The 23110-nt window shown below is 41.8% G+C and overlaps 2 protein-coding genes across 5 annotated transcripts; one reads left to right on the top strand and one right to left on the bottom strand.

Moving 5' to 3' along the window:
• Nucleotides 1-272: 272 nt before the first annotated feature.
• Nucleotides 273-7040, bottom strand: hnrnpm (heterogeneous nuclear ribonucleoprotein M). Of its 4 annotated transcripts, none has more exons than XM_012877871.3 (16): nucleotides 6796-7039; nucleotides 5933-6114; nucleotides 4354-4406; nucleotides 3673-3680; nucleotides 3482-3575; nucleotides 3135-3371; nucleotides 2779-2932; nucleotides 2644-2693; nucleotides 2494-2551; nucleotides 2136-2240; nucleotides 2011-2058; nucleotides 1839-1904; nucleotides 1635-1736; nucleotides 956-1545; nucleotides 823-874; nucleotides 273-697 (listed from the first exon to the last, which is right to left on the bottom strand). In XM_012877871.3, exons 1-16 carry the CDS (start codon nucleotides 6879-6881, stop codon nucleotides 534-536), a joined length of 2049 nt encoding a protein of 682 aa, XP_012733325.2. In that variant the 5' UTR covers nucleotides 6882-7039; the 3' UTR covers nucleotides 273-533. The 4 variants fall into 4 exon arrangements, with proteins under 4 accessions (XP_012733325.2, XP_035997081.1, XP_035997082.1 ...); XM_036141188.1 differs by having other exon boundaries at nucleotides 6802-7039; XM_036141189.1 differs by lacking the exon at nucleotides 1635-1736 and having other exon boundaries at nucleotides 6796-7040.
• A 1917-nt stretch (nucleotides 7041-8957) lies between these two features.
• Nucleotides 8958-19142, top strand: dmap1 (DNA methyltransferase 1 associated protein 1). Its single transcript, XM_012877918.3, has 10 exons — nucleotides 8958-9408; nucleotides 10468-10559; nucleotides 11602-11797; nucleotides 11924-12082; nucleotides 12190-12357; nucleotides 13818-14003; nucleotides 14288-14359; nucleotides 14963-15035; nucleotides 16131-16489; nucleotides 18302-19142. Exons 1-10 carry the CDS (start codon nucleotides 9313-9315, stop codon nucleotides 18359-18361), a joined length of 1461 nt encoding a protein of 486 aa, XP_012733372.1. The 5' UTR covers nucleotides 8958-9312; the 3' UTR covers nucleotides 18362-19142.
• The last annotated feature ends 3968 nt before the right edge of the window (nucleotides 19143-23110 follow it).

Raw genomic sequence — 23110 nt, 5'->3', positions numbered from 1 at the left:
TTATATATATATATAAATATATTTATTTATATATATATAAATATATTTATTTATATATATATAATTTTACTACGAATTTGATTAAGTGATTAGGTGCTACACAGGTGACATGAATGTAGAACTATATTAAATAGTTTAACCATTTGCTGAGGAAGTACGTTCTGCCAACATGTCTATTTTGTTGTTTTATTATCTGTACAGTGTCAAAACAATAAGCCCCCCCCCCCCCCCTTGCCTTTTAGCTAGGTTATTAAAACAAAACAGAGCCAAAACATTTTATACATCTTGAGATTTATTTAGCAAAACACCTTATAGGACAAAGATCAGGACAGGTGATGCGAGAGAAAATAAAAGAGAACAAACAAAAACATTGTTTGGTCACTAAAAAGTAGAACACATCTACTGTTACAATCGGCTAACTAAAATTGCTAACTTAAAAAAACAACTTCTACAGATATCTACTAAACCATGTATAATTGAGGGACCAATCTCTCTATCAAGAATGTGTGAGACATAACGAACGAAGATTTGAATTATGCGTTCCTATCGATCCTAACGTCAATCTCTCTTCCACTCAGACGATAGCCGTTCATGGTCCTGCAGGCGCGCTCAGCGGTTTCAGGGTTGTCAAAACGCACCACGCCACAGCCCTTGGATTTCCCGTTTTCCATCTTGATGTCGGCATACTGGACCATTCCTGGGGGGAGACAAAGTAGAACGCGGGTTGTTCATTAAAAGGAAAAAAAACAAGGCTTTGATCAGAAATGTAGTTGTACAAAACCTGTAATTTTAAATTTTTCTTCTGAAACAATATAATCTTACCACATGTATTAAAGGTGTCCTTCAGCATCTTCCAGGTGAAATCAAAAGGCAGCTGAAAAACAAAACCCAGTCTAAGTTTAAACCGCAGACACCTAAATGCTCTCTAGATCAAACCTCGGTTGTGCAAACTTACATTTCTGACAAAGATCTGGCATCCCTTTCTCATGTTGCCTCCTCCGCCCACGGGCCCTCCGGCTCCAGCTCCCCCGAAGGAATTCCCGCCGAACCCGCGGTCCATATCGCCAGCGCGATCAAACTGACCGCCGACCCCTCCGGATCCCATCCGGTCCATGCCGGAGCCCATCCGGTCAAGCCCCCCGGAGGAGAAACGCTCGAGCCCTCCGGCGGACCCCATGCGGTCAAAGCTGCTTCCCATTCTATCGAGCCCGGCGTTGCCCATGCGATCCATGCCCATGGAGGAGCCAAAGTCCATGCTGCTTCCCATGCGATCCAGACTCGACGGGCCGAGGCGGTCGAACCCTCCGGGGCCGAGGCGGTCCATGCTCGACGACATGCGGTCCAGGCCTGGTCCGAGCCTGTCCATGCCCGGCCCCAGGCGGTCCATCCCAGAGCCCATGCGGTCAAAGCCGGTGCCCATCCTGTCCAGGTCGGAGACGCGGTCAATCCTGTCCATGCCCATCCGGTCCATTCCCCCCATGCGATCCAAGCTGCCCCCTAGGCGGTCCATTCCGGAGTTCATGCGGTCCATGCCGAGGGAGTTTCCTGCAGAAATCAAACACAGCGCGGTATGATCACCCGGAGCTCAGAAAACGGCTTTCAGGGGGCTTTGGAACAATCCAGTGAGTACTAACCCATTCCTCTTTCAAAGGAGTCTCCCAAATTATTGCGAGACATTCCCATTTCATTTCGCCCAAAATCCCTGTCAAAAGCACCACCAATCCCACGGTCCATCTCTGACAATGCAAGAGATGAAACTATTAGAAACGTCCAGCGAGACGTGAGGGGGGTGCCACGCCTGCTCTGGAGTGTTCAGCGAGTCTCCCACCCGTACTCACCGTTCATCCGTCCCATTCCTGAAGACCCGAAACGGTCCATGTTCATCCCGCCAAAGTTCTCCATCCCTGAAAAGGTTGAGGAAACACTGATGCTAAATCTGCTGCTCATGGAAAAGAGTAAAGAAGTTAATCTCACGACGGTTCAAGTTACTGGTGCAGATTTAGAACCTACCTCCTCCCATGCGATTGCCCACATTGCCAAAGCCCATACCGTCCATTCCTGACGGGGGAGAAAAGTGTAAGTGTAAGTTTCGCTTGCCTCATGTAAAAAAGGTAAAGAAAACCAGAGCTGGTTACCTCCGGGGCCCATGTTCCCCATCCCGCCACCTCCTCTGTTGAGCATGGTCGCATCGATAGGCTGACCGCCGGGTCCCAGGCCCAGACCAATACCACTCAGGCCACCTGGTTTCAGGGTTAAAACGGTAAAGCTTGAACATCCTGGCAGCAAAAAGGGGCTTTTTCATAGAACTAGATGCCATAGAAACATTTAACTCTCAGTAATACCATGTATGAACCCTGCGAGGGAAAGCACTCGAACATTGGATACAGGAGGCTTTTTTATTTAACTGCTGGTGTGATTTAGACCACAATAATTCAAGAATTATCTGGTATATTCAAATCGTCAGCCTGAAACAGATGTTTAAAGTGCACTTACGGGGAAGAGCGGACCCTCTGTCCGGTTGGCCGAAGTCTTTAGGGAGGGATTTCTCATCCTGCAGCCAAGACACAACAAACTGATTTAAAAACGATGCTCAGCTTTGCAGCGGAGGGTGATTGTTAAGCGAGGCTGAGCGATACAACATACCAGCTTGACATGCATGGTCCTGTTGAACAAGAGCTGGCCGTTGAACATAGCTGTCAGAGAATTAAGGAAATGACACAAGCGAGGCCAGGAGCCAATGAACGGGAAGAATTACGTGCGTTATACGATGAAGGATACAGACAGCTTGGACTGCTTCGATGGGCATTTCAAACGTCACCGTGCCCATGCCTCTGCTTTTCCCATCCCTGTCCTCCAGAATGTCAGACCGCACCACAACCCCGGCCATGCCGAACACCTCTTTCAGCTTCTTCCATCCCACTTTGTAATCCAGCTGCAACGACAATTCATGGCGGCGGTTAGAAAATTGCTTCGTATGCTGCTGAAGTTCTCAAAAGAAAATAAAGAAACCCACTGAAATTTTTTTTTAGATTTAGGCTTACTTTAATCAAGTTTGTCTTTCCAAACATTTGCCTTATTTAATGCATTTCATTTCTCAAAATTGGCCCTTTGTGTTAAATACCAACAGGACTCACGTTTGCCACAAAAACGGTGCTTCCAATCCTGCCGCTCTGGAGCCCGTGAATGATCTCATTGGGGATGTTGGGGTTGTTCAACAGGCTGGGAGGAATGTTGACCATGGGAGCTCCCGGTCCCGGTCGATCCATGCCCCCCATCCCACCCATTCCTCCCATCCCGCCATGGCCTCCGGGGTGAGCTCCGCCTTGCTGAGACTTGCTAATCTCTCTCTGAGCAATGATGCCATCAGGATCCTAAGAAAAGAAAAAAAAACACACACACACCATCCAAGCCGTTTAGAGTGTGGCTCTAGAGAACGACACGTCCAGAATGTGTCTTTCCCTTTTGTCCCCCTGCAGCCTACCTCCTTCACTTTAAGAGGCCGTCCGTTAAGGTTGTGCTTGTTGACCGTTTCCACCGCTCTCTTCATAAGTTCTTCCGTCCTGAACTCAACAACGCTAAAAGGAAACATTTCAAATGAGCAGTGCTGCATGCTACTTCCTCTTATCAACTTATATGCACAGGTGACTGTGAAAGTAACTGGAGTGTACTTACGCACAACCCTTTTGATTGAAGTCGTCAGAACAGGCAATACACAGCAAAAAAACAAATAAATCAAATTAGAAATTATGTTTTTTTGTTGTTGAAAATAACATGTAAAAATACAGAAACGACATGCACAAGGAAACATGAAACACAGAGCTTATAGTCTTTGGCAAACGCTACGTAAATTAGATTGACAATTTTCCCCGACCAGTCAGTGAAAGCAGGTATAGTGAAAAACCTGGTTCTCTTCTCAAAGCCTCCAAAAGGAAGAAACTCCACAGTACGATAGGTTTCCACACCATTATCTTTACAAAAAAGGTATCTGTTCCAATAAAGCGGTTTGATGAATTACGATTAACAAAACCATCTAACAGCTTTGTAGCGACATCCTGCCGAGTAAACCCCTTACGATCATAAGGAGCAAAACCAGCAACCAAAAAGGGAAATTGTCAGCTAATGCACTCCGCAGGATTGAATACAAGTAATGCTGTTTTAAAGGAATCAACCCTTCAGGGTGGCCCAGACAACACCACCTAAAAACACGCCTCCAGCACGTTACCGTCTCAAGAACTCCACCGGGTTTCTATTTCTGAACAATTCCCAGCAGTATGGCTAAAGAAACCAAGGCTGACAAACACACGTTTGTCTAGGTTTAAATCATGAATTTTGATTGGATGTATTTGCACTTACCCTCGATTTGCCTTCTGCGTCCATTAAGTGTTCCACGTACGTTACCTCACCCACTACAAATCAGATTCCAGAGACGACACACACCAAGGGGAGAGAAGCCGAGAGAACAATGGGGGTTTAGAGCAGAAACAAGGAGGCAGGCCGACGACACTGAGCTCCGACTGCTAGTCTTGAGCTGTCCCCCAGCACCTCAGCAGCACAATATGGTACAGGTCTACAAAAATCAAGCTTCCATCTTTAGAAAAAAAACATACGTGTGATAAGACTTCTTAGTCTGTCCTTGTGAGAATTCTCCAGAAAACAACAATAGATTGAGGAAACCAAGTGTTGGAATGACCAGCTGCCCTTCTGATTTGACTGAGACAGTGAAGACCACCATCGCCTTGTCGTTTGCTGACCGTGCAATTTCAAGATCCCCGGCCTATTTCGGGGCAAACCTAGTGGCGCTGTGTCAAATGTTGCCGCTTTGCCTCTCGCGCTGAAGCATCAGAGCCTTCCCATCAGCTGAGCCTAAACAGAGATCTACAACTGCAGAAATACCCTGGCTCTTAATGACGACAAATTCTTGGAGGGGGGGGAAAGGATTCTTCTTTAACTTCAAGCCTGTTCCAGTAGCCCAAAAAACACAGAAGAGGGGAACTAAAATTTATAAAAATACCCATTTTCAAATCAATGGCGACCACTGCCAATGTTCCGGGTCACGTGTCTGTTCACCAAAAGGGACGTCGGTGACCAAGCCTCTCGAAACAAGGACAGTACAAAAAGAAGCTGCTTTGTTTTGTAGACCTGTACCCCACAGACATCCCCAGCCCAAGAGCTGTGTGCGGCACAACATGGAGATCAGCTGAGAAAGCACTTGCTTGTCAAGGTCACACCTAAAAAAAGAGAATGCAATTTAACTCAACAGTTGACAGAAAACGAACACTTGCGCCACCGTGCTCCAAAAACGACGGTTCTCTCTAAGACATTCTTTAACGTAACAGTTCATTGCATGGCTAATGACACATGTGATCGATGCCGGTACCCCGTAACCATTCAACTCTTCATGCAGATAAAAGCTAACTTAAGTCTTAGCAGACTTCAGAAATCGCTGCACAGGGCCTACTTATGATTGGACAGGTTTCCAACATTTGACAGAATTGCAACGTATACAGGTAGGTTTCATACTCCAGCTCACAAAGCTGTTCCTTGTTTCAATACATCTTCTTGTGTCCGTTTTTTTTTTCTTCCCCCTGTCACTTATTAAGATTAAACCCCATTAGGCAATTCAAGATCCCAATCCATGGGATTTTCCTATTAGTCAACTTGCTTTGACAAGTCCAACCTCCACAATCAACTCAAAAGGTTACAAAGGGCCTCGGTGACGCTTCCACGGTCACTTCAGGTGCAAAGCACTTGTCCAAGTTTGCAACAACTCCTTAGTTTGTGGCGATGTTCCCAATGACTCCCAAACATCGGAAGTACCGCTCTGAAAAGGGGCACTGAGACGCCGCCGTGCGGTCAAACAAATTTGACCCTGGAATCCAGATCCCTAGGAAGACGGGGACATATTCAAGTGTATTGCCCAGAAGCGCCTTACCTTTCTCTTTCATCAGGTCTTTGAGGGCCTGCCATTTCACATCGTAGGGGATGTTGCTGACAAACACTCGGTATCGTTTGTTGACGTTGCCATAGGGCTCAAAGCGACCCCCTCCGCCTCTCTTGGGGGGTCTCTCCTTCCTGCTTGAACTGGACTCGTTCTTGGGTTTCCCATTAACTTCCCTGAAGCAAAAACAATAAAATACACAAATAAACAAATCAATGTAAACAACAGTTCAGCTTAAAAGCTATTTTTCAGCAACACTTGCAGCAGAAAAAACAAAAAAATATATTTAAATTCAACTATTAGTTTTATTAATGTAAAATTAAAGTTTTAAGCAAATAACCATCAGAGGCCACTACTAAAAGAAAAACGCGTACTTCATTGTTAAAATAACTTGAGGCTGCGAGTTTTTCTAGTCTGCGCTTAAACCACATGGCAAGGCCCCTAAGCGTAAGCCTAGCACAATAACGAAATGGGACAAATAAAACAATTATAGTCTGGAGCAAAAAAAAAAAAAAAGGGAAATGTCTTCTAACTCCCCTAAATGTGAAACTAACACGTTTAACGTGATCAAGCATCTGCGCTAACTACAAGCCGAATTAACCCTGTGATTTAGATGGCGCCAGCAAGTAGACGGGTCCCAGCCTCAGGCCCCTTTTTGCGATTTAAATCAGACAACAAAAATATAGACATATTCACCTCGTCGGTTTATAAATAAAAAAAAAATAACATGGTTAAAATTGAGCTAACGCAATCCGTATTCTTCGGCTGAACAATATAAATATAAGCATTTATAACAAAACGTTAGGCCCGGTGACCTAGCTAGCTAGCACAAAGAAAACGTCGATGAATGGACTCACTCCTGCTGCTGCTGCTGCTGTTGTTGCTGCTGCTGCTGCTGCTCGGTAGCTGTCTCGGCGTTATTGTCACCCTGCTCGCTCGACATTTTGTTGCGCTGGTGAAGATTCAGACAAACCTAAATTTGCTACAGCAAACCAAGAAGGCTGGTATGACCAGATCGGCTGACTGAATTAGCACTGGATGCCTTTGGCGCTCACGAAAATGGCGGAGCAGAAACTGGGAGTCCGGGACCAAACGACTGTGATCTACAACTGCTTCCGGTACTAGTCCGTGACTGGGGATTTCAAAATAAAAGCACCGCCCCATTTTAACCACAGCCCTCAAGTATCACTCAATTTGCGTCTGCAGCGCTTCTTGAACCTGTCTTGATCTTTGCTGTGGCGAGATAATAAATCACGAAATGTAAATTTTAGTCGTGAATTTTTGTATTTGCTTACTTAGGTTTAAATGAAAGTGATAGTGTCTTTAATGTATTCAAAAAGGCCCATTTAGTATAAAAATTTAATCAAATTACAACTTGTAATTAAAACTGTTTTAAGACAACCCATGATGGGTATTTTTTCGGCCACATAGGTTAAAATTATTTTGTAACAAATCTATGTGTGCTAATTTACATTAACGAAATTATCTGGTGGGGAAAATACCCTATAAGCTCACCTGCCTACAAAAGAGAGACAAAATTTATTATTTACGGCAGATGTCAAACATGTTGCATGTAACTACATTTGAAAAAAAAAAAGGATTTATGTATTTAACCAAATAATACATAAGACTCGAGAATTGTGGTCTATAAGCTTTTTGATTAAAAATTATCAGTTTCTCTTCAAACATATTCTTTTTGACAGAGCTGTATATGAGTTTTACAACTGATTAAAACACCTTTCAGCCTTTTTTCAGGTATCTAAAAGCTATGTTTGGACCAAATTTCTCGAGTCTTAAGATGTTAAGAGGCAATGATGCTTACATCCATGAAAACAACCTCATAATCTGAGTTGGTCACATCAGATAGTCGCTCATTCTGAGCCTGGTTCTGCTGCAGGATTCTTCCAGTTTTTTTGCACTGTCTGTCGCCACATGCTCACTCAAGACAGAGGGTTGCAAGTCAGTGACTTCAAGCAATCGCCTGGGTTTCACATTGTAAACATTATGAGCTGAATAAAACAAACTGGAAGTTTGGAAATTGGAATTGCATCTGTCAGTCACATTGGGTTGTTCTGGAATGATTTGAGTGAAAGTTTCTTTGTGGCTCAACATGAACTGGACACATCTTGTAAACTGAAGAGATTAAAATAATCACCAGGACTCAACAAAGATAATGAGCGTTACCTTTAGATTTTTTTTTTTTTTTGCTTGAAAATCATTAAAGGCAACTGGTTGGAGACTTGAAAGAAATATCTCCAGTCAAATTTTACAATGCAATGTCAAGACAAAGACTAAAATTGAAAAGGAGTAGCTTTAAGTCATAAAATGGCATGTCTAATGAATATTTATATAACATAGAACAATCGTTAACATGAGAAATTTCTTTGTCAGGTTGCAGTAGACTCTGCTTGTTTCAGCGGGTGTTCAAAGTTTTTATTTGCAGTTGTCAAGGGCAGCTGCGATTCAAGACAGATTTGGCCCATCAGCACAGGTGATTGATGTAGATAGAGAAATGATATTTATAATTAGGTGAAAAGTTTTAGATATCATTGAAAATCTTCTCACAAATGAAATGCAAGCCTAAAATGTTACCATTTCAATTCAAAAAGTAAATCTGTAGACTTTGGTGCTTTGAAGTAAGTTATGATAAGACGTTGGCAAAGTAAGCCAGGGTTTTCAAAGAAGGTCTGAGCCAAATCTTGTTCATATTGCTAGGAGTAGACAATTGTAAATTTCATTTATTTATTTAAATTTTTGGCCCTGGAGTACTATAGACATGACAATTTCTGGCTCTTGTCCCAAAATGTTTGGACACCCCTGACAAATGTTAAGTTGTCCACCCTAGAGAGCTCACCAAAATAAAATAACCCTCATCTACATATAAATTAAGTTATATATAAATACCTAAAAACAAACCAATGACATTTTTTTTACTTTAAAAAGTACAGCAACTGTTCATTAAACTTGAGTTAAGCAAACTAGGTCCCACATTACTCTTTTCCTCCGCACCACTAGGTGGCGACGGTCAGTTGCCATCTGCGTAGTCCGGACGGCATGATCGGTGTCGGTGTTTAGCTAGCTGCCGCTCTCAATCTTTGTGTTTGTTGTTTTCTAAACAGTCTACGCGTGTTTTACGAGGGGACGTTGTAACAACAGTGAAAGATAACACACGGTGGTTCCATGTATTTGCTGTATTGTATGGTAAAAAAAAGCTTGAGAAATGACCGGGGGTGCGTTAGCTTTTAGCTTTGTTGGCATCTGTTGTGCTGCAACGCTCCGGGAATGAATGAGCGCCTGTAAGTTAGGGAGCCGTAATTCTGTTTTGACGGGTTGTCAGAAGCGTTTAGAAACAACACAAGAAACTTGGCATAAATATGGCCACCGGTGCTGATGTTCGGGATATCCTGGAGCTTGGCGGAACGGACAACGATGGTCCCATCAGTAAGAAAGATCTCATCAACTCGGATAAGGTGAGGCAGAGCCGGTTAACTCCTGATTTGTCGGAGTAAATGCATATTTTAGTAAATTAGAATAGCATTTGAAAACCGATAATCTAGTTTCCCATAAAGTTAGGCTATTGTATAAAACCAATAACACATTTTATTACACAAACGTGTTATGTTCATGATAAAGAAGACCAGCAGGAAGTTACTGACGCTCTCCATTAGGCAAGGAAGCCACAGAACCGTCACTTGTACAAGAAGCTGCCAACTCACACATACCTGTATCCAACGATATTAATGGAAAGTTGAGTGGAAGGAAAAAGTGTGATAGCAAAAGGGATTGACAGTATGGAAAACGGCCGCCTTGATAGGATTGTGAAGCAACGCCTATTCAAGGGTTAGGCTGAAATTCACTTCATTGCTTCAAGAGCCTCCTCACACACACACACACACACACACACACACACACACACACACACACACACAGACACAGACACACATTCCCTGGACTTAGGCTACAACTGCTGCATTGCCTGTGTTAAGGCACTCCTGAGTGGAGACATCAGAAACTTTATACCTGGTCTAGACAGCTGGACTTTTGTGAAGTGTCTTGCCCAAGGACACAACGACTAAGATGGATGGAGTGGGGTTCCACACTGGCAACCCGCCACTTACTGGATGAACTCTACATCTTGATTTTACTAAATAGTTTTTGAATACATTTTTTCAGTAGACCAAAATTTTTTTTTTTATTCGTCTTATGTCCTAATCCATATACCTGAGGAGCAGAATTTTTTGTCTTTTACTAGCTAGTAAATAATAATCATCAAAATAAACAAAATGAAATGCTTAGAGAGAAAAAAACGTGTAACTGTGTGTATTCTGTTAAATGGTGAAAAAAATAGTTTTTAAATGATGGTTGTTGACCTGAATTTACATGACACATAGCTGATTTTATCCTTTGTGCTAAATTAATTAAGTGTTGTTGTTCATAATTATAAACTGGTGTCATGTATTTAACAATTTACAGTTCATGTCTATCTTAACAAAATGTGTTTTTTTTTTTCTTCCCATCCCTCACTGCAGAAAAAATCCAAGAAAGCGACCGAGACGCTAACCTTCAAGAGACCAGAGGGAATGCACAGAGAGGTTTATGCTCTGCTTTATTCGGATAAGAAGTATGCATCTCTTCCATTAAAAAAATGTGTTTACTGATTCTTTTGTTTAAATGGTCTCTTTAACTGACATTACACTCCAGCAAAACGTTTTGTTGTTGTAGAAAGAGGATAATAAACATGTTAATAGTTTTCCTTGGAACTTATTCGCAGCCTTTTTCAGGAAAGCTGCTTTCTAGTTGCTTGTGAAATGTTATATAGTCGCTCAAATTTCTCTTTGCTTTTCTTCAGACTAGCGGTTGTTATATTTATCCACCTCAGCACGCTTACAGGCTGAACAGTGCTGGGCAGATGTTTACATACTCCCATCATGGGCATGAATAGCAGAATGGAAAGTTGAGTGGAAGGATAAAGTAGGGCATCATCTTAGCAGGATGCACTTAAGCTTTTTTTTTTCATTGTGAAATGATTCTACCACAATTCACTTCAGAACAAGGTTTTTGAAACAAGTATGAAATGTACATTTCTGGTGAGGTCTCTCTAAGCTGCACAGATTCTAAATAGACATGTAGGCTCAAATATATACATACACTTCCCCCCCCACACACACACAAAATGTTCCTTAGGAAGTTGGTTAGAAATAAAACAGTTTTTCTGCCATCCTTAAGGATCTGGCATAATCCTGGCTGCATATTCGGCCACAAACGGTAGAGCGCTTTTAAACTTTGTTGGTTTCCTGCCACAAAGCCTCCTTTTAAGAAACGTACATAAATCGTATGTAGGAGGAGGTCTGGGCTGTTGTAGACGCTGGTTTGCGGGGAGTCGTTGTCCAATCTGCAACACCCAGTTGAATCATGACATTGATTTGGATCTTCTGCTATTCTTACACAAAATAAAGAACGGTTCAAAACATATTTTATAGCTCCAAGTTAATAAAACGTTCTGGCCACTGATGGGTGTGTGTCTGGTCCAGACTGTGTTTTACTATTTCTAGCTGGGATAATAAAGGATTACTCTGTCTTTAAAAGCACCATAAAGACCTTAATTTGTGGTTATTACAGATTTTGCTGTAAAGGTTTTTTTTCCCCCCCTTGTTTATCCACAGAGATGCACCCCCCCTGTTGCCTAGCGATACCACTCAGGGTTACAGGACGGTCAAAGCCAAGCTGGGCTGTAAAAAGGTTCGCCCCTGGAAGTGGATGCCTTTCACCAATCCAGCTCGCAAAGACGGGGCCATATTCCACCACTGGAGACGGATGGCCGAGGAGGGAAAGGACTACCCTTTTGCCCGTTTTAACAAGGTCTGCCTGACCCGAACGTCTGACCCGGACATACAGGACACTCACATTTTTCAAGTATCGTCACACCTGGTCGTTTTTGTATTTTAATTTTTAATAGTCTTTCTGTTGTCCTGTTCGCATGTCCAGACGGTGCAAGTGCCAGTGTATTCAGAGCAAGAGTATCAAATGCATCTTCACGACGACGGCTGGACCAAAGGAGAGACAGACCACCTGTTTGACCTGTGCAAGCGCTTCGACCTGCGCTTCGTGGTCATCCACGATCGCTATGACTACCAGCAATACAGAGTAAAGGCCCACACCTTCCATCCCAGAACCGGTGTTCACCGTTTGCGGTAAAAACCCTAAAGCTGAGACGTGCGTTTGGAATCTTTTTTTTTTTTGTGCATTTTCAGAAACGCTCCATAGAGGACCTGAAAGAACGATATTATAATATTTGTGGTAAGCTGACCAAGGTGCGTGCAGCGTCGGGGACTGAGCCCAAGATCTACATCTTTGATGCTGGCCATGAAAGGCGCCGCAAGGAGCAACTGGAGAAGCTCTTTAATCGCACACCCGAGCAAGTTAGTAACCCTTTTATACCATAAATGTTCCTACAATCTGAGGAAATGTGCTAAATCCAAGCCAGTTATTTCTTCAGTTACAGCTCAATAAGTTGCAGCACTGTTAATTAATTTCGGTAATTGGAAGGTTGTGTATCTAGAGTTTATTTCTTGTCGGCTGTCATCCGGTGTTTAAAACAGCATGGACGTTTTTTTAATGTGGACAACATCTGTGCGTTTACCTCTGGTTTTCACATTTAATTATTATTTTTTGTCCAGTTTCTTTGCTTCTTCTCCGCGGTCTCCATTTCACGCATTAAAAACAATCAGCTGACACATTTTTAGTCCACATTAACATTAATAAGGCGCTTTGCTTTGACCATTTCTGGTTGAATCTGCCATGTAGAGGGCAGAGCATGAGGCGGAACCTGCTAAGTAAACGTTCAGGTACAGCCGGGACCTGTAAAGGAAAATGGCTGCCGGCGTGCGCGGTTTAATAAATCAGAAATTTTTTCTGCCGTACGCCGTTTTTTTGTTTTTGGCCATACGCACGTTTTAAGTATGGATTCTCCGCAAAGTTTTAGAAATGAGACCCCTGGTATTAGCAGGTTGTTTCTGATTTGGGGCGTACAGAGCGCTGCATGTAAGTCGGCATTGTTTTAGCCTGGTCTAAGCTAGGGTTGAGGCAGTGCGCTGTACTCTCCACGACACGCAGCCCAGTGCAACGTAGCTTCGCTCTGCATCAAGCAACACGCAGACAGTATTGAAGCTGTGTTGAGGTCTGCCGCTTCCTATGGGAAATCAGCCTTACTGCAACAATGCAACGTGGCATGCAGGCAATCAGCAAGTAGGTGCTAAGGACTCCAGACCCTGCATTTTACTTTTATCTGAATAGAGGACTATTGTCTACTGAACAATTCAGCCTGTTTTCTGCTTAGCCTGGATATATCTGTGTGTGGTGGCTCTTGAATCACAGAATTCACCTGCAAACCACACCACGGGAATCTCTCCCCAATCAGGTCATTGCTGTTATCAATACATCCTTCTCTATCACCCTTTTCTGTCTTTTTGGCACCAGTGGTCTTTATTTGACAGCAAACCAACAGGAAATAGTTAGTTATAGTCTGCCGGACCGTGGTATTGTGGGCCATAACCCACACCACCACGTAACATATTTATATTGTTAGCTTCATGTAATATTCCATTTTCCTGAGAAACAATGTTTTTTTTTTTTTTTTTTTTATGAGCTGTAACCCATAATCAACTGAAATATTAAAAAAAAACACTTGATCCATATCACTCTGTGTGTGAACAATCTATAAAATAAATAACAAGTTTATCTTTTTCAATAAAATTGGAGAAAAAGATCAACAATTTAACGATTTTTCAAGTTACGATGTAGCTTTACCGCCTAGTGACGATGGGTTTTTTTTGGGACCCTTTCGATGAGGAAAAATGCCCATCTCTTATTTGCCCTGTAGGTGGCAGAAGAGGAGTATCTTATCCAGGAGCTGAGGAAGATTGAGAATAGGAAGAAGGAGCGCGAGAAGAAAGCCCAGGACCTGCAGAAGCTCATCAAAGCAGCCGACACGACGACGGAGCTGAGGCGAGCTGAAAAGAGAGTCTCCAAGAAGAAGCTCCCCCAAAAAAGAGATACGGAAAAACCAGTAAGCAACACAACTGCACAAAAGGTTGGGGAAAAACAGCCCTCAGATAGTTAATAATCTTAAAATATAAACATGTTTTTAATCTTTTTATATCCTGCTGTTTTAGCAGGTATGACTGAAATATCATCTCAAAATTCCGCCTTTTTTCCAGTTATTAGCTATCAGACTCACACATTACTCTGATTTGTTGGGGCAGATTTATTTGACTTTGTTCAATATCAATCCAACATCCGCAAAAAAACAAATACAACGTGTTTATATTAGTGATGATTTTTTTTCTCCAGGCGGTTCCAGAGACGGCCGGCATCAAGTTTCCTGACTTCAAGTCGTCAGGCGTCACTCTGCGCAGTCAGAGGGTGAGTGCTGCTTCTTCTGGCCGGATAACGTCACTAGCTGTCCACTGAAAACCTCACCTGTGCTTTAAATCCCACCTGGGAGTCTCATACTTCAAACTGTACTAGTCAGGAATAATCATACACCGTTCTATAAGGGGGGAAAAAAAGTATTTAAGGTGATGAAAAACCTTGTAGGAAAAGCGACTTGCTTTCGCCATCAGAAGCACCGTGGCTTGATGCTCCATTTGATGTATGTAGGTAACGGGAGTTTCAAACTTATCTCTTATTATCACTTTGATGATTAAATCTGTTACCGAGCAGCTAATATCTGTAAAAGCAGCAAGAGGAGCCTTATTCATCATGAAGACTGATGAGGAGCTTCTGGTCTCAATGGGAAATGCATTAGCAGAGCTGAGGAAGTGGGGAGCCCCTCTAGCTACTCAGTCAGACGCAGTTCACTGGATAAAGACATTTTGATCTGACCCGCTGAAGTGCATTTCATACGAATTAAAAGCCCCGAGGTGGGGCCGTTTATCCTAATATTGTCTGTACCTTAAATCACAGCTCTGCGCTCTCTCTCTCTCTCTCTTCTCTCTCTCTTCTCTGTGTTTGCATGTCATTCAGATGAAACTGCCAAGCTCTGTTGGCCAGAAGAAGATCAAGGCCATTGAGCAGATCCTGGCAGAGCAAGGAGTGGGTGAGTATGAATAAATATTAGCAATCAGCTAACAGAGTTAAGAGTTTTACATGTTCAGCAGCCCTCTGCGATAAATGGGAGTTTGAGTAGAGCAGCAAAAGTGGCAACTTCAGTAGATTACCGAGGTTCCTATGCAGCTTAGACAAGTATGGAGTTTGATTCCAGTATTTTCCAGGTCTCAATGAGTTTGGAAAAATAACATTTGAGTATGGAAAAGTATTTCTACTTCCAGATCTCATTTGATATGTTTCCTTCCTTCCTTCCTTCCTTCCTTCCTTCCTTCCTTCCTTCCTTCCTTCCTTCCTTCCTTCCTTCCTTCCTTTATGCGTTCCTTCCTTCCTTCCTTGATTTCGTCCTTCCTTTCTTCCCTCCCTTCCTTTATCCGTTCCTTTCTTCCCTCCCTCCCTTCCTTTATCCCTTCCTTCCTTCCTTCCTTCCTTCCTTGATTTCGTCCTTCCTTTCTTCCCTCCCTTCCTTTATCCGTTCCTTTCTTCCCTCCCTCCCTTCCTTTATCCCTCCCTTCCTTCCTTCCTTCCTTCCTTCCTTTATCCATTCCTTCCTTTCTTCCCTCCCTCCCTTCCTTTCTTCCCTCCCTTCCTTTATTTCCTTCCTTCCTTCCTTTATCCATTCCTTCCTTTCTTCCCTCCCTCCCTTCCTTTATTTCCTTCCTTCCCTCCCTTCCTTTATTTCCTTCCTTCCTTCCTTTCTTCCTTATCTGTTCCTTTCTTCCCTCCTTCCTTCCTTTATCCGTTCCTTCCTTCCTTCCTTCCTTCCTTGATTTCGTCCTTCCTTTCTTCCCTCCCTTATCCATTCTTTCCTTCCTTCCTTCCTTCCTTTTTTTTTGCCCTTAGTCTGTGATGATCACTTTGAGAAAAAGTATGTTTATAAGTACAGGACCTTGCAACAGTACTGTTATGGCGTTCATTCCTCTGTAGTTTTCTTCTTGCCGCTCTTTTGTTAGATGATGGTTTATCTAACAGCAGCCTGAGTATGCTGCATGCCGCAGCAACCTTTCAGCTGTGAATACTTTTTCAAAGTTTTTCAAGCTTCTGACCTTTTCTTAATCTTTTCTCTGCCTCGTTTCTTTGGATCTAGATCTGAACCCGATGCCCACAGAGGAGATTGTGCAGATGTTCAATGAACTTCGTAGTGACCTCGTGCTCCTGTACGAGCTGAAGCAGGCCCACAGTAACTGTGAATATGAGCAACAGATGCTACGTCATCGTTATGAAGCCCTGCTTAAAGCTGGCAGTGGGGCTGGAAGTGGTGGAACCACGGGAGGAGGCGGAGGGATTGCTGGAGTCCCACAGGGGGGGGATCTCGGTGCCTTGAACATTACTGCATCATCCACTCCAGGCGCAGAAGCACAGTCATGGCCCAGCATAGATGATATCAAGGTGGAAGCCAAGGAGCAGATCATTGATGTTGTTGGAGCGCCACTTACTCCCAACTCGGTAAGTATGGACTAGGGCTGAACAATTTAGCAAAATAATCTAATTGCGATTTTTTTTTTTTTTTAATATTGCAATTTTAATGCAATTTTTTATTTCTTTTTTCCAGTTTAATTTATCACCTCTTTTCAAACATATACAAACAACAAATCAATCTGTTTCCTCGCCGTGCGGATTAGTTGCTAAAAGACCCACAGCATCTAAACTCGGAGCAGAAATTATCGCGTTCTGCCTACAATATATTTCAACCAAAATTGCAATTTTGACTTTTCTCTGCATTAACCACAAGCAACAAAAAGTTTCTCTAAAAAAAGATGTTTGTAAAGAATGACTATTTAAAACAAGAACTTTTAATGTTTCTATTAATCAGAATATTATTCAAGAGAACAGCTTTTAGTTGATTGTGACATCAATCCTTGTTGAACATAAAGTGTAACCAGTCAATGTATTAAACTGATTGACCAGAACTTAATGCTATGTATGATTATACAAACTCTACAACAAGTAATAAAGTTAGATTATCTCACTGCTGCAACTGTCTTCCCTTCCATGTGGAGGCAAACCCACTTTAAACATTTTACCGACACCTAATGGACGTGTCTAATTCCCTAATTGTTACATAGCCAGATATTGCAGACCTCTGCGATTTGGAAATTGCGTTTTTTTTAAATATATATATTTATTGAAAATGCGATTAATTGTTCAGCCCTGTATGGACCGCTCCGAACATTTCTGAACCATTGCAAAACACTTGAGTGAAGACGCCTACAGTGGGGTTCTTTGAGTTGTTTCATCAATGCTAAAATTATAGCTTTGCCAAAAATTACTTGGAATCATAGAAAAAACTTAATGAAACATGGATGAATATTGATTTTACTGGTACTTTTTTTTTTTTTTTTTTTTTTACACTCATAAAAAACCTGTAAAATTAGCTAATATTCATGTGGATATTTTTTCTGTGTGGAAAAAGTCGAGAAGAACAGAACCTTGGCACCAAAACACGTTTCTGCAGGTTTTAGATAATTATGTGTAGCAAAGATTCAGTTGTGGGTTGATTAGGGGAATAAGCAGTTCAGGTTGGCAATGACAATCACATGGATTCATGATTTCAGATAAAGAGAAATGAAAAAATGATCATTGTCAGAGTGTACCATTCTACCCACCGTTGCAGAATAACCAGTCTGAAGTCCGAAGCTGTTTAGCATTAAACTATTGAAAATATTCAGTATTTAGCATTTTGTTTTTATGCCAATAAGTTTTTTCCAAGTTTCCAAGGATAAAAATGGAGAAAAAAAGTGGAAAAACAAAATAGAAAATAGGAAAATATTTTTAAAATCAATTGTTAAGCCATTTTCTAAATTGTCTGTCCCTCCACCCATCAAATCATTTATTCTCCATCTGGTCAGCTACCATACTTTTGCTGACCGTCCCTCAGTTTGTACATCCTATATATCTTATCTTATCTTACACCCAACTACAGTATTCATTTGTCTCTTTGGTCATCTATCCCTCATTTGTTTTTTGCTGCTTTTACATTTCAAGCCTAGCCATTTTTGAACTATCTTACCTAAATTCACATTAAACTCTTTTATTTTTACTTTACAATGAGTAAAAACAGGCCTGAGAACCCGGAAGTTGAGTTTGTAATTTACTCATTAGAAATGGTTTTGAACCATGTGATGAATACGTGTTTGCTCTGGTGTTTAGAGGTCATCTTAGTAGGCTAAACATGGTTAATCGCTCAGAAGAAAGTGAACTCTGACATTGTCTAATGTGATTTTTTTTTTTTTCCCCTCCCTCCGTATCCCATTGTAGCGCAAGCGGAGAGAATCTGCTTCCAGCTCATCTTCGATAAAAAAGGCCAAGAAGCCCTGATGAGAGACGGAGCTCATACTGTCTGGAGGACAAACGACCGGGTTACTTATCCTGATGACAGTGGAGTGCCCAGGAGTCTCATGGCCAGACAAGATGGACACAACCAAGGCGGTCACCATATTACTGTCCATTTACGTAGACACACCACCGACTCCACACACACACACACACACACACACACACACACACAACCTCTCCACCTACTAACGAGACCTCTGCAAACCCTCCCCGGCTGGCCGTGACAAAGGCAATGACTGAGTGACATTTCATTCCATTACTGCTCGTGTCCCTACCTCCACCACCGGTTGGCCCAGAGATGAGGCAAGAGCAACTGTAAATTGCAAGGCTGAACTAATCGGGACAGGGTGAAGAAGGTGGGAATGACTGGGTAATTGAAATGAATTGGAATGAAAGACCAGAGGCGAGGGAGTGGGTGGACCTGGAAGCGCCATGCTCATTGGAGTCATCTGAGAGCTTTTTTTTCTTTTTTTTCCTTTTTTTTTGTAGTCTAATAATGCAATGTGTTTACTGGAAGTGTGTTTTAGCGTTAAGCTTGTAGAGCCGGCTCCTTTCAGAACTGGTGTGTGTTTGGTCCTCTCTTGGAGACTACTTTCATCTGCTTGTTTTTATGTTGTTTTCTGACTACCTTGAAAATCCTTTTAAAAAAAAATAAATATCAGTTGTATTTAGTTTTGTTTTTTCTAACTGCTTCTAGTTGTTTCTTTCCAGACGGTGTCGACTCGGAGGGTAATGAGCGTTGAATACAGATTTGTTCGGAAAATTGTAGGATCCTGACATTCTTACCTTACCTGTCATCTAAGTTAAGTGACATCTAATGACTTCATTAATATGATAATTAAGCAGAGGCAGTGAAACTTCATTAGGTTTCCCCTTCTTATAATATTGCTAATTGCTTGTCAATTATGGTGTTTAGCCTACTTAGGCATTAATTTCTATGCAAATTTTGAATATGTTTGCCAGAAGAAAGAAGCTTTCTGATTTGGGGATCCTATGAGTTCAGCAGGCCTTACCAGAAGAAAAGAAATCTTACCTATTAGATTTTTTTTTCATGGTGAAACAACCACAAACCTCAATGTAATTCATTGGGATTTAATGCAATGCACCAGTGGTGCATAAATGTGACGTGAAAGGAAAATCATACATGGTTTTTAACATTTTTACCAATAAAAATGTCAAAAGTGTGACATGTCTTCGTATTCGGCATTGCTCTGATACGCCTAACTAGAATCCAGAGAAGACAGAGTTTGAAAAATACACTCAGTATAAATACAGCTGTTCTATGAAGGCCTAAGATTTGCTAGACACCAACAAGCAGCATCACAAAGACCAAGGAGCAGATCAGACACGAGAAGTCTATGCCGGATTAGATTATAGAACAATATCTCAAAATTTAACATCCCACTGAGAACTGTTTAATCCCTAATAATAATAGTTATATATATATATATATATATATATATATATATATATATATATATATATATATATATATATATCTCAAAAAATAATTGGAACACTTAACACTATAACTCCAGCTAAATCATACTTCTGTGAAATCAAACTGTCCTCTTAAGAAGCAACACTGATTGGCATTCAATTTCAGCTGCTGTTGTGCAGATCCGAATGGACAGCAGGTGGAAACTAGAAGCAATTAGCAAGACCGCACCATTAAAATAAAGAAGAGGTTCTGCAGGCGGTGACCACTTCTCAGTTCCTCTGCTTTCTGGCTGATGTTTTGGTCAATTTTGAATGCTGGTGGTGCTTTCACTCTAGTGGTAGCATGAGACTAGAGTCTACAACCCACACAAGTGGCTCAGGTAGTGCAGCTCATCCAGGATGGCGCAACAGCGTGAGCTGTGGCATAAAGGTTTGCTGTGTCCCTCAGCGCAGTGTCCTGAGCATGGAGGCGCTACCAGGAGACGTGGAGGAGACCGTAGGAGGGCAATAACCCTGCAGCATTATCACTACTTCTGCCTTTGGTGCAAGGAGGAACAGGAGGAGCACTGCCAAAGCCCTGCAAAATGACCTCCTGCAGACCACAAATGTGCATGTGTCTGCTCAAACGATCAGAAACAGACTGCATGAGGGTGGTATGAGAGCCCGACGTCCACAGATGGGGGTTATGCTTACAGCCTGAGGCTATGCAGGATGTTCTGCCAGTTGCCAAGGTTGGCAAATTCGTCACAGAAATGTTTTGCTTCCTCAAAGGGAGGGCAACAGAAAACATTGGAGAACCACTGGACTAGAGGAGCTGCTGAGATTGACAGCTCAGGTGAGCTAATCCGTCAACAAGACAACTTTTAGTCCTGCACCCCTAATGAAGAGCAACAAACATAATGAAGAGCAATAAACATAATGCTAATTTAGCTCCAAGCCATGCCAGGATCTTAAAGTATATTCACACATTAGAATGGCCAAAACAGCATGTTGCATCTTAAAGACTTGAAACTAGCAATTCAGAAATTCTGTCAAGGTAAAAAAAAAAAAAAGTTTTATCTAGCAGGCAGTGACAGACCTCAGAAGACCTGCAGCTTTGACTGCAGGAAAAGATGGTTGTTTAAGGAACTAACTCACGGGGGCTGAATACATTGGCACGCCACACCTTTCAGATTCTAAATAACATTGAAAAATATTGATGTCTGGATCTGGGCTTGCAAGGCTCTTTATATACTTATAGAACTGGCAAATTTAAGTGAAATACACATTTAAATAAAATGTGATTGCTTTTAATTATAATAATAAAATAAGAAAAATCTATAAAATTTTGTAAAGCATTTGTAGAAATAGCACTGAGTAAACCATTTTTTATGCAAAGGGGCTTTCATAGTTTTATCTTTTAGATTAATAAAAGGTATAACAATGTTGTAGTCGGCTTAGTTAAGATTCTCATTTACTGGTTTCAGTTTTTCTCCTATATTTTCTTGCAGAGAGCTTTTGGCTTATAGAGATTCTCCAGATGTCTTACAAGCTCAGCTTTTCTCAGATCTGGCAATAAAATATAAAAGATTTTAAGAAAGTGGAATCAGATGAAATGAGCTTCACCGTGCATATCTGGAGCTAACTTATTCATCAAGTTATTGCATTTACAGTGTGAACAATATTGTATGATTTTTCTATCCTTTAAAGATTTTTGCAGCTGCTAAAATGAATCTTTTACTTTTGTGCCTTGAGTAATAACATCTTTTTTGTTTTTTACTTCAGAGTAGCTGAGAACTGGACGCTACTGTTTTGAGTGTTGCTGGGATCTTTAGTGGAAAATTTAGTGGCTTTAATGGTTTACCTTATTAAAGTTTTGTAGTTTGTCTTTCCTTCCAATTCAAAACGCTTTCCTCTTGAAATTAGCAATGCTGTAATCAACCTGTTTTGGTTCTACAGCTTCTGTGAGCACTGCCACGGTTAGAGTAGGGAGCTCATCCACAATCTGAAGGCCGTTTGATTGAGACAGAGAGAGAAAAAGAGTGAGAGGAGGCAAGTAAACATGGCTAAAATGGATTCCCCGTGTCTATATTTCATGTTGAAAATTGGCTCATAAATCCAGTGGCTTGATCTATGGAACTCGTCGTTGGCTGAAAAAACCTCCGTAAATGTGTAATTTCTCCCTTGACAGAACACAGCCGAAAGGCTATCTTTCTTTTGCCTCCTCCTCCTCGCCTTGCTCAGCCCTTCTTCTCTGTCTTTCATTCTCGCTCCCTCTCTCTCCCTCTCTCTCCCCAGCAGCCGGCTGTTGGATTAATGCTCTTCCCCCTCCTCTCCTTTCATGCTCCTGTGATATCTTCTTTTCATCACTGCCCATCCATTTATTAAAACTGGGGGTTCTCTGCTGTACCTCTCAATATATAAAGCCATCTCAGGTTACAAGGCTGATGTAAGATGGAGATATACAATCAACTTATTAAAAAAAAAAATACTATACCGAACAGAAACTAGGCAGGTAGAGACCCCCAGTAGCCCGAGTCTAGCTCGCTCTGCCATGAGCTCCATCCAGGCTCTGATGTGAAAAGCATGAGGCAGAACACCACAGGAGGATAATGTAACTGAGATGGGATCTCTCTATCAAAGCCAGGCCGAGGCTTTAATCACGGCCTAAGAGGTGTGCTGGCTTTTTATCATAATTGAACTGCAGCCAGGCTAATCGCTGGCATATATCACTGTCGGCCGGCCGCTCGGCTACACCGGCAAGCGAAACTGGCAGCGGGGATTGAAAACACAGTTAGGGGAAAAGATGTGGATAAGAGAGATGTGATGGAAGCAGGGGTCTCCAAAGCGTGGTGCCACTGGCCCAAGGGCTGCTTTAAGTACTTTCAGAATAATTTTATTTTGTGCCACAGTTGTGATGTGGGGAAGGAGAAGTCCCTGTACAAAGTTAAGCGGAATCACCGTAACGGTGAATAAGAACAAGTTCTGGTGGCTGTTTGCATGTTCCATGTTCTACTTACCTCTGAAACTGGTTATTGGATCAGGAAATTACATCAACAAATTTCCTATTCTAGGTATGAAAATCGCTGGGATTCACTAATTGGTTTTCTCAGAAACCAGGCTAATTTCTGTTACCAGTTCAGGGTAATAATGAATTTCTCTTTATTTTGTCCTTTCAAACAGCCGCATATTCCCAGTGGAAGGTTGTATATATTGCAGTGTGCAATATTTAATGAGATAAAAATGTTCAAAAGTGCAAACAAACTCTTTACAGCAACTGTATCTCAGTTTTATTTGCAAGGAAGCCATGTT

Source organism: Fundulus heteroclitus, chromosome 9 (assembly GCF_011125445.2).
Source record: "Fundulus heteroclitus isolate FHET01 chromosome 9, MU-UCD_Fhet_4.1, whole genome shotgun sequence".
In the NCBI taxonomy this organism is placed as follows: Eukaryota; Metazoa; Chordata; class Actinopteri; order Cyprinodontiformes; family Fundulidae; genus Fundulus; species Fundulus heteroclitus.
The sequence above is the reverse complement of the archived record's forward strand: the minus strand, read 5'-3'. Positions and strand labels throughout refer to the sequence as shown.

Excerpts from the sequence above, each read along its gene's own strand:
- hnrnpm (XM_012877871.3), bottom strand. The coding sequence starts at position 6,881 with ATGTCGAGCGAGCAGGGTGACAATAACGCCGAGACAGCTACCGAGCAG. Across the intron at positions 6,115-6,795 it reads CAGCAGCAGCAGCAGCAGGA|GGAAGTTAATGGGAAACCCA; the intron begins GTGAGTCCATTC and ends TTTTTGCTTCAG. Across the intron at positions 2,059-2,135 it reads GGGGAACATGGGCCCCGGAG|GAATGGACGGTATGGGCTTT; the intron begins GTAACCAGCTCT and ends CTCCCCCGTCAG.
- dmap1 (XM_012877918.3), top strand. The coding sequence starts at position 9,313 with ATGGCCACCGGTGCTGATGTTCGGGATATCCTGGAGCTTGGCGGAACG. Across the intron at positions 14,004-14,287 it reads AAAGAGATACGGAAAAACCA|GCGGTTCCAGAGACGGCCGG; the intron begins GTAAGCAACACA and ends TTTTTTCTCCAG. Across the intron at positions 16,490-18,301 it reads CGCCACTTACTCCCAACTCG|CGCAAGCGGAGAGAATCTGC; the intron begins GTAAGTATGGAC and ends ATCCCATTGTAG.